Here is a 14,872-nt window from a genome sequence, read left to right as displayed (position 1 = left end):
GGCGGGTGGGAGGGGCTAGTACTTGCTACGATAAGACTAAACAGTATCAAGAGTAGTTACTAGAATGAAGAAGAGGCGAATCGTCGGGACTATTCCTTCGTTATAAAGGACTCTGCAAGAAAAATTAGAGTTAGCCCCGCCCACCCACCCGTTTTCTAATTTTCTTCTTACAAAATAAGAAATGAATCTTAAGGTGAATAGTATAACAAAAAAAATTACTCTTAGGCCTTTTCTTTAGCAGCCGCACTCCCATTCTGCAGAAGAATATATAATTAACCCCATTCACCCACCCCGTCTCCATTTCAGAGATTCATTTTATCTGCTTTGAATGAAAGTGGATCCCATACTGAACAAAAATAAAATTAGTTCTTAGAATGAGAATAGCATGGGTGGGTGGGCGGGGTTATTAATTGCTAAAAGAAGCCTCACTTTGGTAAATGACATACTCTCTAAGAAAATAGAGCGTGGCGGGTCGGGTCAAGCACCAGATAAGATAAGACTGGTTTTGGCAAATGCCACCCTTTACGACATAGAGGGCGGGTGGGCGAGACTAGTACTTGCGAAGACAAGACTAAACAATATTAAGAGTAGTTACTAGAATCAAGGGGAGGCCAATGAGCGAGGCTATTCCTTCCTTACAAAGGACTCTGCAAGAAAAAATTAAACTTATTACGTATATTTTATCAGTGTTGTTATTTCTTGCTGACGAATGACTTCAGGCAGATTAGATTTTGCTTTTTGTCAGAGGCCGTGGTTTGAGTAGTATAAATTAACAATCGCTCTGTTGACGCAACCAACAATACAGTAAGTAATAGTTGGTTTGCAATCGATTGCGTTTTTTATGGATCATTCTTAATGCCCTAGGGTATTATTTATTGTTTAGTCAATAACGTACCTCAGATCCAAGCCATTATAGAAAAATAATAAACCCGTAAGGTATAAACACAAAAAAGTAAAATGAACATCATTCAGTTATTTCATTTATACCAAATTCGACTTGGAAAGTTCCGTGTAAACAATTTTAGACCATGTTTTTTTAAATACATAACGACTACAAAAGAAAGTGACTCATAAAAATGTGATAATCAAATTTCACTTGAATATACTCGTACACTATATTTTTATTGTTTCTCACTTTTTTTTTTAGAAAAGTTAGTTACAACCTTCAGTCGGCATTATAATGTTGGTGTTACTTCCAGTTTAAAAAGTATAAAGTATTGTTATTGATTTTACTAACAGAATTACAAACTGTTATCATATTTTAGTGTAAGACTAATGTGTACAAATGACGTAGTAAGTGTGGATTTCTAGATGTGTAAATTATTTGTTTACAAACAACCTCCAAATTCATTTTGATTAGAGCTGGAAAATTTAGCAATATAAATGTATTATTCAGTATAAATCTTTTTTAAGTAAGTTGATTGTGCTAATTAACAAGACGTAATTACTATATTTCATTACCTCACAATAGTTTTTGAATTTCAAAATTATTTGATTAAAATTTGAAACAAGCGATTGTGTACAATACGTTACTCACATTTCAATATTATTACTCTATTTTTTCTTTTATACTGCAGTAGAGATTACTTATACATGAAAAAAATACAAATTTTTAACTTTATATTTGATTAACATTATAAAACATATTCAAAACTTTACATAGAAAACAAAAACTTGAAATCGAATAAATTACAACATAACAATTATCCCAGTTAATCAATGTACAAAGTTACAAAAATAATCTTCCATAATTTTTTTTACAATTAAGTTACAGTACAACTAGAACTAGATATCACATTAAGTACAGGTGACAATGGCGCGGCTACATTGAGCACCATTAAAGTCTGGTTCTTACGACCGAAGACAGACAGCACTATCGCATCACAAAAAACAGTGCGATCTTCAACCACTTCCAACAACCAGACTTTACAACAGCTGTCAAAAAATTCACATACAACTAATAATACTAGTGTGAATCAACTAAACACAATCAAGCTTCTGCATAAAAAAACTATATTCAAGTGGCCCTAAAGTCATACACAAAAATAAATACAAAATAAATAATCGTCGTGTATAAACTCGTCCGCAAGTGATCATCACGCGCACACGTACAATAAATGCAATATTTTGGTGGGAATTTCCTGTAAAATCACAAAAAATTGGTCGGTGCTTAAATAACTTGAGCTGTCTTCATCATGGAGTTGTCGTAGTTTAGCGCTAGACTGCCAACCAGGGCAACCAGCGTGCGGTCTAACCAAGTCACGGGGTTTGGATAGATTAGACCGCCTTCGTAAAAGCCTAAATGGCCGCCGTGTGCCAGCTCCAAATACAGCATGTTTTTTCGTTCCACTGAAAGTTAAAAGGTAATTGGTTAGTGTTCACTTGGCCAGTGATCTAATACTAACGCGTAGTGGCGTTTAAGCGTGCTACTTACTCGTTATTGATTTAATAGGTTCTAATAACGGCTCGGGAACTATAGGATCATCCTTGGCATTAATGAAAATCATTGGTTTGTTGATATTCTGAATGTAATTAATGCTAGAACTCCATGAATATAATTCGGTTAGTGAATTGAACTCATGAACTTTTCTTGTATAGGCCTCATCTAACTCTGGAAGAGTGGCAGCTGAAACTATTTCGTGTTCGTTGAGTTTGAATCGATTTTTCACTTCTTCAGACAGAAGAACGTTGCGATGTTTCAGAATGATATTTTTCATGTTTTCTGTCATTATGTACAGGTAGAACCTTCGGAAATTTTGCCAGTTCAACAGCCATTTTGTGCCCCTGGAATTAACATTAATAGAATTAGGTCGGGTGGTATTGACGGTATTTATGAGTATCGTTTATGTTAGCTGAAGCACCAGTTGTTACTTTTATGGACGTGTATTATAAACTTATTTTCATGGGATACTATTATTACGTGCTTGTGATAACTATACTTAACGTAATTGTGTTTGTACATAATTAAATGCGGTGTTTTTCACGAATACTTTTATTACGGGCTGTTAGGAAAAGTGTAATATGTTGAACAGTAAAAATAACCGTTGTTTAAATTAAAAAGATAATCCTCCAAATTATCCCATTACAAAAAATAGTTAAAATATCGTTTATGTTATGGTAACGGGATTTAAGCGACGTTTCGGACGATTGCCTACGTCCTTCTTCAGGGCTTGTCTTCAATTAATCACAATGCGAAATTAAAAAATAACAATGTCGTATCCGGAATTTGTCCTTACATTAATGATATTAATGTCATTACCAAAAATGTAAATATGGATGTTACACAAAATTACGATTTGCTAAAATATTCAGCCGCTCCGCAAAATTGATGATGCGAGGTGTGTTATTACCGTGCGTCGTTAACATTCTTTATTACTTCCCGAGCGTAAACTAGGGGAATATTAAAATGAGGTCATTTTGTTGAATGTCCAATGTCACGATTCTTGACGTTTTACAGCTTGTAAAATGCGAAAATATGGGTCTCCCGTTTCCGTTTATCTCTCTATTGAAGATTTGATTAACAGAAACTACTGGAGTGATTATTGTGAACTTTTAAGTATATTTTAAATTACATCGTCTACATGGTAAAGGCTAATCACCAAAAATTTTAAGAAGTCATTTCAAAATTTTGCTAATAAATCTCACTTTCTGTTAATGAGACATAATATATAATTTCACTTTAAATTTATATTGTGACATACTCCTTTACTTGTGGTTTAATGTGTCCACATTTTAAAGTCAAAAGTGTGACTCACCTAATTGTTAGTGTGACATCATTACTAAATTTTATTAATAAACTTTCACTTTAAACATATAGTATAACATACTGTTCTGACCTTTTAAACATTTTTTACTTCCCGAACGTAAGCGTTTTCTCGACCTTTCATGACCCCTACAGTACACAGGAATAGGTCTCCCGTTTCCGTCCGTCTATCTGCCGTCCCGGATTTTTATTAAACAGATAATCTCCGAAAAGTACTGAGTCGATTGTTGTCAAATTTTGTATTTATATTAAGAATATCATATAGATGGTAAAACGCTCACCAAAATTTGTCTACTCATGTGATGATGTCACTTCAAAATCGTACATAGTAAATGGGTTTTAAATTCTATAAAATAACGTAGTCCTACAAATGTAGGTTCTAAATCCATCTTGAGCTTTTACCCGAAACGCCGAAACCTTCAGATTTTTGGAAATAAAATCAAAAATATAAAACATTTTCAATTTAATTTTGAATATGCAAAACCGAATGCTTTGAAAGCATAATAAATCTTTGATCAAAATATATTTACTTATCCCCTCCAAAAAATTGATGCCGTCAGCTCAAAATTTTGCCGAATAAATAGTATCTAAAATGTCCAAAACATGATGAGTTTATACTTGTGATTTATTACTGCATTAATATTTTTTAGATTTGCTTATACGGAGTATCTCAAAAAAATTAATGACTGAGTCAGTATATTATACAGGGTGTTATTGAAAGGTATGTACAACAAAATTGACAGTTATTCGCGAAGTCTAAGAAGTCTGAAAAACTTATTTTGTGTTATCAGAATTATAAGGGGTAAATTAACCCTTATCCAACCTTTTTAGACGCTACTGAAGGATAAATAGGTAAAATTAAATTATTTTAGTAAATCCTAGCAACTATAACAATAAAACTTTTGTCAAGAATAAATGTTGCTATAGAAACGAAAGATGATTTTTTATCAGAGGCGAATTTGGATATAAATTTTAATAATTTTTATCTCTAAAAGGAGAACACCTTTACCTGAACTTTTTTTACGTTTAGCACCCATACTTCGAGACCAATTACTGATTTTATTCTGTACGTACTTTTCAATAACACGCTGTATTGATTAAATCAAGAATTGCAAAACTGAATACTTTAAAATCTTACAGACATTTTGAAGTTACTGTAAGCATAGTAACATGTAATCAAAATGTTTATCACCCCCAAAAAATTGATGACGTCATTTCAAAATTTTGCCGAATAAATACCATGTAAAATGTGCAAAATATGATGAGTTTTTACTTGTCATGTATCATTGCATTCATATTTTTTTGATTTCCCCCCTATTTTCTCAGAGGATATGTCATTTGCAAAAATTAGTCTTATCTTAGCAAGGACTAGCCCCGCCCACCCGCCCTCTATTTTCTTATAAGTTATGCCATTTGCCAAAATCAGTTTTATCTTAGCAAGTATTTACTAGTCCCGCCCACCCACCCCCTATTTTGACATACCTTTTACGAAAATAGAGGGGGTGAACGGGACTAGTACTTGTTAAGTTAAGATTTATTTTGGCAATGAGATATCCTCTGAGAAAATAGGGGGCAGGCGGGGGGGCTTGGCCTTGTTAAGATAAGTAAATAAATTTCAGTCATCTATGGATGTCTTCATATGTAGCTTGGGAAGTATAAAAAAATGTAACTTTTGATATTTTGATATTTGTTTTGATAATTAAGTTTAGTTTAGAATTAATAATATATTAATTTATTTAGTTTTATTATTATAGAATAGTGTTCAGATTTTGTATTTTTGTATGCAGTTGTGGGGTTCGGCCCGTTGAGTACAATAAATCTTTTATTTATTTATTTATAAGAGTTATTTTGGCAAATAACATACCCTCTGAGAAAATAGGGGGCGGGTGGGCGGGGCTAGTACTTGCTAAGATGTATAAATACGTCCGAATAAATCCTATCTAAAATGTGCAAAATATGATCATTCTATATTGTAATTTATCAATGCGTAAATATTTTTTAGATTTGCTTATACACAGTGACAAAAAAATTAATGAATCAATCAGTTTATTTTATTGAATAAATCAAGAATTGCAAAAATGAATACTTTGAAATCTTGCAGATGTTTTAAAGTTATTGTAGGCATGTAACCAAATAAATCTGTTTACTCCCCCCAAGAAATTGATGACGTCATCTCAATATTTTTTTAAATTTCTACCCAAAATGTGCAAATAATGATGACTTTTTAATTGTGATTTATCATTGCATTCATATTTTTTAGATTTCCCCCCTATTTTCTCAGAGGATATGTCATTTGCCAAAATTAGTCCCGCCCTCTATTTTCTTAGAAAGTATGGCATTTGCCAAAAGTAGTATTATCTTAGCAAGTACTAGCCCCGCCCACCCAGCCGTTGTTTTCTCAGAGAATTACGTCATTTGCCAAAATCAGTTTTATCTTAGCAAATACTAACATTTTGGCAAATAACATACTTTTTAAGAAAATAGAGGGTGGGTGGGCGGGCCTAGGACTTGCTAAGATGAGAGTTATTTTGGCAAATAACATACCCTCGGAGAAAATAGGGGGCGGGTGGGCGGGGCTAGTATTTGCTAAGATAATACTGATTTTGCCTCTACCAATCTTCTAAAAACTTGTTAAATTGCAAATTTCCTTAGTAACGAGTTAAATTCCTAAATCTGATTGGGTGTTTATTATTTATGTTTCATTCTACTTCAGGAGCGAGGGAAGTTCTGATGAAACAACCTTCGACCAATTTTTTAGATTTGCATATACGGGGTGTCTCAAAAAAATTAATGACCGAGTCAATATATTATAATGATTAAATCAAGAATTGCAAAACTGAATACTTTGAAATCTTGCAGACGTTATTGTAACCATAGTAACATTTAATCAAAATGTTTATCAACGCCAAAAAATTTTTGACGTCATCTAAAAATTTTGCCAAATAATTCCTATCTAAAATGTGCAAAATATGATCAGTTTGTAAATTATCAATGCTTTCATATTTTTTAGATTTGCTAATTCAGGGTGACTCAAAAAAAATGTATCAATCAATTTATTTTATTGAATAAACCAAGAATTGCAGAGATGAATACTTTGAAATCTAGCAGACGTTTTAAAGTTATTGTAAGCATGTAACCAAATATATCTGATTATTCCCCCTAAGTAATTGATGACGTCTTCTCAAAATTTTGTGCAATAAATTCTACCTAAAATGTGCAAAATATGATCATTGCATTCATATTTTTTAGATTTGCCCGCTATTTTCTCAGAGGATATGTCATTTGCCAAAATTAGTCTTATCTTAGCAAAGACTAGCCCACCCACCCGCCCTCTATTTTCTTGGAAAGTATAGCATTTACCAAAATCAGTTTTATCTTAGCAAGTACCAGCCCCGCCCACCCACCCCCTATTTTCTCAGAGGATTAAGCCATTTGCCAAAATCAGTCTTATTTTAGCAAATATGTACTAGCATTTTGGCAAATGACGGAAGAAAATATAGGGAGGGTGAATGGGAATAGTACTTGCTGAGATAAGATTTATTTTGGCAAATAACATATCCTCTGAGAAAATATGGGGCGGGTGGGCGGGGCTACGACTTGTTAAGATAAGACTTATTTTGGCAAATGACATATCCTCTGAGAAATAATGGGCGGATGGACGGGGCTAGTACTTGCCGAATAAATCCTATCTAAAATGTGCAAAATACGATCAATTTTACTTGTAATTTATCAATGCATTAATATTTTGTAGATCTGCCTATACAGGATGATTCAAAAAATTAAAAAATCAATTTATTTTATTGAATAAGTCAAGAATTACAAAAATGAATACTTTGAAAATTTGCAGATGTTTTAAAGTTATTGTAAGCACGTAACCAAATATATCTGTTTATTTCCCCCAAGAAATTGATGACCGTCACTTCAAAATTTTGCCGAATAAATTTTACCCAAAATGTGCAAAATATGATGAGTTTTTACTTGTGATTTAACATTGCATTCATATTCATATATAATGTCATTTGCCACAATCAGTCTTATCTTAGCAAATACTAGCATTTTGGCAAATGACATACCTTTTAAGAAAATAGAGGGCGAGTGGGCGGGGCTAGGGCTTGCTAAGATAAGAGTTATTTTGGCAAATAACATATCCTCTGAGAAAATAGGAGGCGGGTGGGCGGGGCTAGGACTTGCCAAGTTAAGCGTTATTTTGGCAAATAACATACCTTCTGAGAAAGTAGGGGGCGGGCGGGCGGGACTAGTACTGGCTAGGTAAGACCGATTGTGGCAAATGACATAGTCCTCTGAGAAAATAGGGGGTGGGTGGGCGGGGCTAGTACTTGCTAAGATAAGACTGATTTTGCCTCTATTAATCTTGTAAAAACTTGTTAAATTGCAAATTTCCTTAGTAACGCGTTAAATTCCTAAATCTGATTGGGTATTTATTTTTTGTTTCATTCTACTTCAGGAGCGAGGGATGTTCTGTTGAAACGACTTTGGACCAATTTTTTTAAAAAGACTAACACCGATTTAAAGATTACAGAACATTGAAAAAAATTTTATTTACGCATTCAGTCCAAAAATTGGTGACGTCACCTCAAATTTTTGTTCAGGAAATCTTACTTGACGTGTGTAGAAAAACATAATCTTTGAGTTGCGGTTTACTTGTCTACTTTTACTTTTAATCTAACTCATATGGGTTATCGCACAAAAAATTTAATTTAATTTTTTAATTATAAAGTACGTAACGAATTCCTTTAAGACCTTGTTGACTCACTAGGTCGCATGAATATACTTTCATACATATTTTTATTTTAGTTAAAAAAATACATTTTTTTATTGAACTTCCCTCGCTGAAAAAAAACAATTATAATTAAACAAAGGTACTGTGTTTTCAGAGTTTCAGGAAAATGGGACAAGACCTTTGATCAATCAACAAAATTAATTAGTTAATTAATTTTTAAGACACCTTGTTCATAATTGTAAGAACCAGGACCCTATGAAAAAAACATGTATGCCATTTTACCCATTTCAAGTGAGATTTAATTAAGTAAATTTTGTTAAGACGTTCTAAAGTTTTTCTAAGAGAAAAACAGCTATTTACCATGTTCACGATAACCCAGTAGTTTCGGAAATTTTATGTCTAATTTTATCGATAACAGACAGAGACGGGAGATCCACTTTTTCATATTTTAGAAGAGTACAGTTAAAGTATGGAACGCAGATATTTCGACAACAATTTACTGCGATTACTTGAAATTTTATCCAATTTTATTTTGTCTTATTTATTCAAATTCTTGAAGAGTGGAGTGTAATACGCCTAAAATTATTTTTATTTTTGTTGAATAAAATATGTTTTATCAACTAGCAGTTCAATTTCAGTTGCTACTGGAGTGATTATAAGAAATGTGTACCGGTGTGGTACATTCAACAAAAAATTGGGTGTTAAGCCTGTGCATTTTGTGTATTAATAAAGAAAACGGACAAATGTAATTTTAAAATGTTGAAATGAAGCTAATTAACATCCAAGCAAAAATAATAGGTGCCCAAAGAACTCAGCGTGTCAATAATGAAGGCGTTGCAAAAATAAGTTTACTGGATAATTAAAATTTTAGAACGTAGTAACGTTTTGGGTTACTCTTATTTTACACCCATCAAACTGGTCTGGTTTTCCTTTTTTTCTTTTTTAAGAAATCTATGTCAAAATATGCTCTAACATGCGTTGGACATTGGTCCACTTTAAAGATTGAAGGAAATATTGCTTAATCTCTTTAAAACAATTGTTTACTTGCACAGAATATTTCCAGTAAATAAATACTAATTTAATTATCGATTATCTCAGACGCGGACCACGGAATTTCTCCAGAACTTTGAAAATAGACGAATCAAACAAAAAAAAAAAAAAGTTAAATTAATTACAACCCACATTATACAAATTATTTCGGTACACATGTTACGTTAATGATAACAATCCGATAATCACATTTCCTTAACCTAAATACTGATAATGAACTTCAAAACAAAATTTTAATTTTCAATATTCATACATCGCTCCATTATTCATACTATACTTACTCGATAGCGCAATAACCTTGACATATCGAAATCCCTCCGATTATCTGCAGAGGACGTTCCCTATCCAGTTCACCCATGTACTTTGTAACCAAATTTCCACCCAAACTGAAACCTACGCATACGATCTTAGTGTTCGGATGCCTATTAATAAGACTTCCTATCATATCGTGGAAATCGTTCGTATTACCTGTAACAGAAAGAAAATAATTTCAGTGGAGTAAAAAACAGTAAAGGAAAAATAACGAAATCCGATTAGTAAGTAGGGTATTCTGCCGACGGTCAATGGCATGTTCAGATGGAGAAAAAAAAATTGAAAAGGCTGGCCATTTTTTGCTTTCGCTCAAGTAGAGGACGAAAAAACATAAATATGCAGAACACGAAATACTTTTTTTCTCATATCCGCTGTATCTTAGTTTAGAACGCCTGAATATGTAGGCTTGAAATAATTTATGTCAGTTTCGGAGAGAAAGTAAATAAAAGTGTATTCAATAATTTTGTGTCAAAGTCGATGGAGTGTCTATAACCAAACGTTCAGACAAAGTCATGTCACTAATTTAATATGCATAACGTGTATATATTATAAAAATTTCACGACAAAATTGAAAAGTGTAAAACTCAAACAGAAAAGTGGTAAAAGTGCGTACGTAATTAATATGATTAGTAGTAGTATCAGTCAGTTCTTGTAGGATATGTCCCTAGGACCTATAAAATGCTGTTCTCTATAGTCCTATAATAGTATCACATCAAATGCTGTAAAGTAGTGTAAAGTATGTTAACCGGAATTTTATAACAACATATTGTGCAAAGAAATGCGTATTTTGAAATAAAAATCCTGTAACAAATCTAGAAAGAAGTTTCCACTGCGTATTCTGTTATTAGCGTACAATAACATATGCCCTATTAACAAACGGACTAATGGACGGGTAATCTTGATAACCTCTGTTATTTAGTCTGCCACAGACGGCAACGTTCGCGATAGATATTATTTTTGCCTGCATATTTACATTTTTGCAAGTTTTATCTATAATATACCTATAATGTAATAAATATTATATCTAAAATTGCTCAGAAGGTCACTACTTGTATTTTACTTTAAAAGCGGGTTGCTATGTTCGAAATAAAATTCTACCACCACTGATTAGTAGTGCTAACCGTAAAAAATATATCAATAATAAAGTTTACTTTTGCCTACTACTTTTTGTATTCGTAGCAACGCGCACCGCAACTTGAAGAATGATATCAACATTCGTCTTAAAATACTTTGTCAAAAAGCCACACTGTGTCATGTATAGTTTTCGCGAAAACATTGTTATAAAGTGTTTACTTTGGCTTAGTCATAGCGGATGTGCCATTATTTGTGTTAAATTATTCTGTGTGGATTTGCTCCTATACATAGGGATGAATAATAATGCGTTTAACAGTCCCTGCCATTAATATTTCAGTGATTGATGGATTTCAGAAAGTGACCCTTTTAACGAGGACTAACGAAAATGGGTCACTGTAATGAGGAAACAACAATCTTTCCAAAACCAAAGTTGCTTTTATTTCCGGCGAAACTGGAACTGTCACGATTAATTTTGTATCTGGTTAAATTGACTTGATTTTGTACATTTCTCACGGTATAATTGGTTTTATTTACAGATCGGAGTCTTGAAACACTTGTGATAAATGAGTTGAAACAGAGTACAATAAATATTTAAGTACCTACACACCTACAGGCTGTTTCATTTAATACTTACCCCTTTAATTGTTTTTTTTTAATCTACCGATAATTATTACTTGTAGGTTTTAAATACAAAAACCTGTATAACAGTTTTAGGTATTAGGAAAATACGTGAAAATTGGTGGAAACCTTAAAAAAAATCGCCCATATTCCTTGCGGCTGTTTTGTATATGTTTTAGTAACTTTAATGTTTAATTTTTGCCGTATTTAAAGGGGTTGTAGAAGGAAAGTGGAGTGAGGTATTTTCAGTTTCTTGTTGTCGAAATAAGTCTACACATACTAAGAAAAAAAGGCCAAATGTAGCCCCGCCCACCCACCCTATCTCACTTGTGATGATTTTTTTTTATTCGTCGTGAGCCAAGAACACGGAATTTAACTTCAAAATCCTTATTTCTCTATGAGAAATTAAAAACATGTTTTTGAGTACCATTTTGTTCAAAGAATACTATTTATATTAAGAAAAAAATTAAGCTAAAGATTAGGCCCCACCCATACCCGCCCCGATCTCAATTCTCAATTGTAACGAATTTTTCATTCGTTGTAAACTCGAGGGGCGGGCCTTAATTGCAAGATCCATATTTGTCTACAAGAATTTACCATTTTAAACATGTTTTAAGTTTCTTGTTCTGAAAAGACGACGACGTGTATTAAAAAAAAAAGCAAACTGTAAGCCCCGCCCACCCACCCTATCTCAACTGTCATGATTTTTTTTTTATTCGTCGTGAGCCAAGAACACGGAATTTAACTGCAAAATCCTTATTTCTCTATGAGAAATTAAAAACATGTTTTTGAGTACCATTTTCTTCAAAGAATACTATTTATATTAAGAAAAAAATTAAGCTAAAGATTAGGCCCCACCCATACCCGCCCCGATCTCAATTCTCAATTGTAACGAATTTTTCATTCGTTGTAAACTCGAGGGGCGGGCCTTAATTGCAAGATCCATATTTGTCTACAAGAATTTACCATTTTAAACATGTTTTAAGTTTCTTGTTCTGAAAAGACGACGACGTGTACTAAAAAAAAAAGCAAACTGTAAGCCCCGCCCACCCACCCTATCTCAACTGTGATGATTTTTTTTTAATCATCGAGAGCCAAAGGAGCTGAATTTTATTGCAAAATCCTTATTTCTCTACGAGAAAATAAAAACATGTTTTTGAGTATCGTGTTATTCAAAGAATACCATGTATATCAAGAAAAAGTTAATTAAAGCCAAAGATTAAGCCCCACCCATACCTGTCCTGATCTAAATAGAAATGAAGTTTTCATTCGTTGGCAGGCCTAGAGGCGGAGCCTAATTGCAAAATCCATACTTATTTCCTTACAAAAATTTACCATTTTAAACGTGTTTTAAGTTTCTATGAATAAAAAAATCATCACAATTGAGAGCGGGTGTGTGGGTGGGGTTTATATTTTGCCTTTTTTTCTTAATATACATAGTATTCTTTGAACAACACGATACTCAAAAACATGTTTTTAATTTCTTGTAAAGAAATAAGTATTTTGCATTAAGTTCCGCCCCCTTTGTTCACGGTGAATAAAAAAAATCATCACAATTGAGATAGGGTGGGTGGGCGGGCTTACATTTTGTCGTTTTGGTTTAACATGTGTAGACTTCTTTTCACAACATGAAACTTAAAAATATGTTTAAAATGGAAAATTTGTATAAGGGAATATCGATTTTGCAATTAGACTCCGCCCTATAATTGTAAAAATGTAGCATTTTAACCATATTTAAAGTTTCTTGTTGTGAAAAGATGGCTATGAATATATAAAAAAAAAAGGCAAAATATATTATTATTATTAAATATAGGCAGGCGGGCGCAACATGACCGTTACCAAATTTTCAAGAAAACGGTCGTTCTCGATTTGACGAATAAAAAAAAAATTGACCCATGAGCCCATGGAACCAGCGACTTTCTCGTTAGTAATTCAACTTATTAACCACATACCACTGTCTTATGCTGGTATAAAGATACAATTTGTATTTTTTTTTTGCGAAAATCTGGATACCTATGTAAAGATTCATAAACCACAAGTATAGGAGTAAAAAAAAATGAAGGAACGTCAGCAAATTGTTGTTGGATGTCAATTCTTATTAGACAGGTAATCACCGAAACTAATGGACGGATTACTGTCAAATTTTATGTGTCAGGAATATCGCGTAGATGGTAAAACACTGATCATCCCCACCACCAATGGGATGACATAATTTTCAAAGTTACAATAGTAAGTGTTATTTAAATTTTACGAAATAACATATTTCTGCACTTGTGGTTTATGAATCCGTGTTGAGTTTTTACCCTAGACTTACATATTTCTGGAAAAAAATTACATAACTGTGAAACTACAAAACCGAATGCTCTAAAATTTTGCATTTTAAGGTTATCGCAAACACACAAAGTACAGGTATAGTAGCCTGCATAGATATTGTAGCCGTCCATAGAGTCGAAATTTGCGAATAAAAATAAAATAAAACCGGTTCAAACGGAGCCGACGGTGGCTTGCAGAGTCTGACGTCACTCTGGCACACGTTGCACAGAGACGTATTTAATATTAAATGTAATTTTTTCCGTTATGATATAATCTGTTTCATTTCTGAGCTGAATCTCATCAATAAAATCGAAGCTCTGTTCACTGTACACAAGTTGTGGTATGGTATATTCATCGTTGCGGAGGCAGGTGGAGCGAAAAACCTAGTCATCTTAGCAGCAAACACGCCTATAAACTAGTCCACGTGGACTGTTTGTTTCCTGTCATATTTTAGTTTGCTTGAACCAATTGTGTTGCACCAAACGGTTATTACACTTGTTGAAATAAATTTTCAAACTTCCATCTTTCTCTAGATCATCGGTTTCGTAGCTGTGTGACAAATCGTTTCTCGTAGATAGAAAATAGTAAGATTACAGTGACCCTAAGATTTTGTGCAAACAGCCTTAAATACACCCCTGTGTGATATGACGCGTGCCGTAGTGACAGAACTTGCAAGCCGTCGTCGGCTCCGTTTGAGCCGGTTTTATTTTACTTTTATTCGCAAATCTCGACTCTATGGACGGCTACAATATCTATGCAGGCTACTATAAAAAATACGGCCTTAAAAATTAAACTAACGATATGTGTGGACTGTTCAAGTACAAGTAAAGGAGGATGCTATGCGAATGTTTCAAGTGAGTTTTCCTATAATAAAATTTTGTGATGACTTCATCAACATTTTAGCAAGGACATGTATATTAACTTGAATAAGTAATAAATAATAATAACAGTACTGTGTACTCAAATTTTCGGGAAAAGGGATGAGCCGTTCTTGATGATTT

At 33.1% G+C, this 14,872-nt stretch overlaps 1 protein-coding gene across 1 annotated transcript in view; it reads right to left on the bottom strand.

The window, feature by feature from the left end:
• Positions 1–1,607: 1,607 nt before the first annotated feature.
• The window catches only part of LOC135136292 (abhydrolase domain-containing protein 2), a 38,944-nt gene continuing 25,679 nt past the window's right edge, over positions 1,608–14,872 (bottom strand). Inside the window, exons 5-7 of the mRNA XM_064065503.1 lie at positions 9,836–10,022; positions 2,435–2,784; positions 1,608–2,349 (exon numbers count right to left, since the gene is read on the bottom strand). Of these exons, the coding sequence (XP_063921573.1) occupies positions 2,171–2,349; positions 2,435–2,784; positions 9,836–10,022 (716 nt within the window). The 3' untranslated portion in view covers positions 1,608–2,170. The remainder of the gene's footprint in view (positions 2,350–2,434; positions 2,785–9,835; positions 10,023–14,872) is intronic.

The sequence above is a fragment of the Zophobas morio genome, unplaced genomic scaffold, assembly GCF_036711695.1.
Source record: "Zophobas morio isolate AGI-343-1 ecotype UQ-CSIRO unplaced genomic scaffold, CSIRO_AGI_Zmor_V1 ptg000026l, whole genome shotgun sequence".
In the NCBI taxonomy this organism is placed as follows: Eukaryota; Metazoa; Arthropoda; class Insecta; order Coleoptera; family Tenebrionidae; genus Zophobas; species Zophobas morio.
Note: the sequence above shows the minus strand (reverse complement) of the source record. Positions and strands in the feature narration are given on the sequence as shown.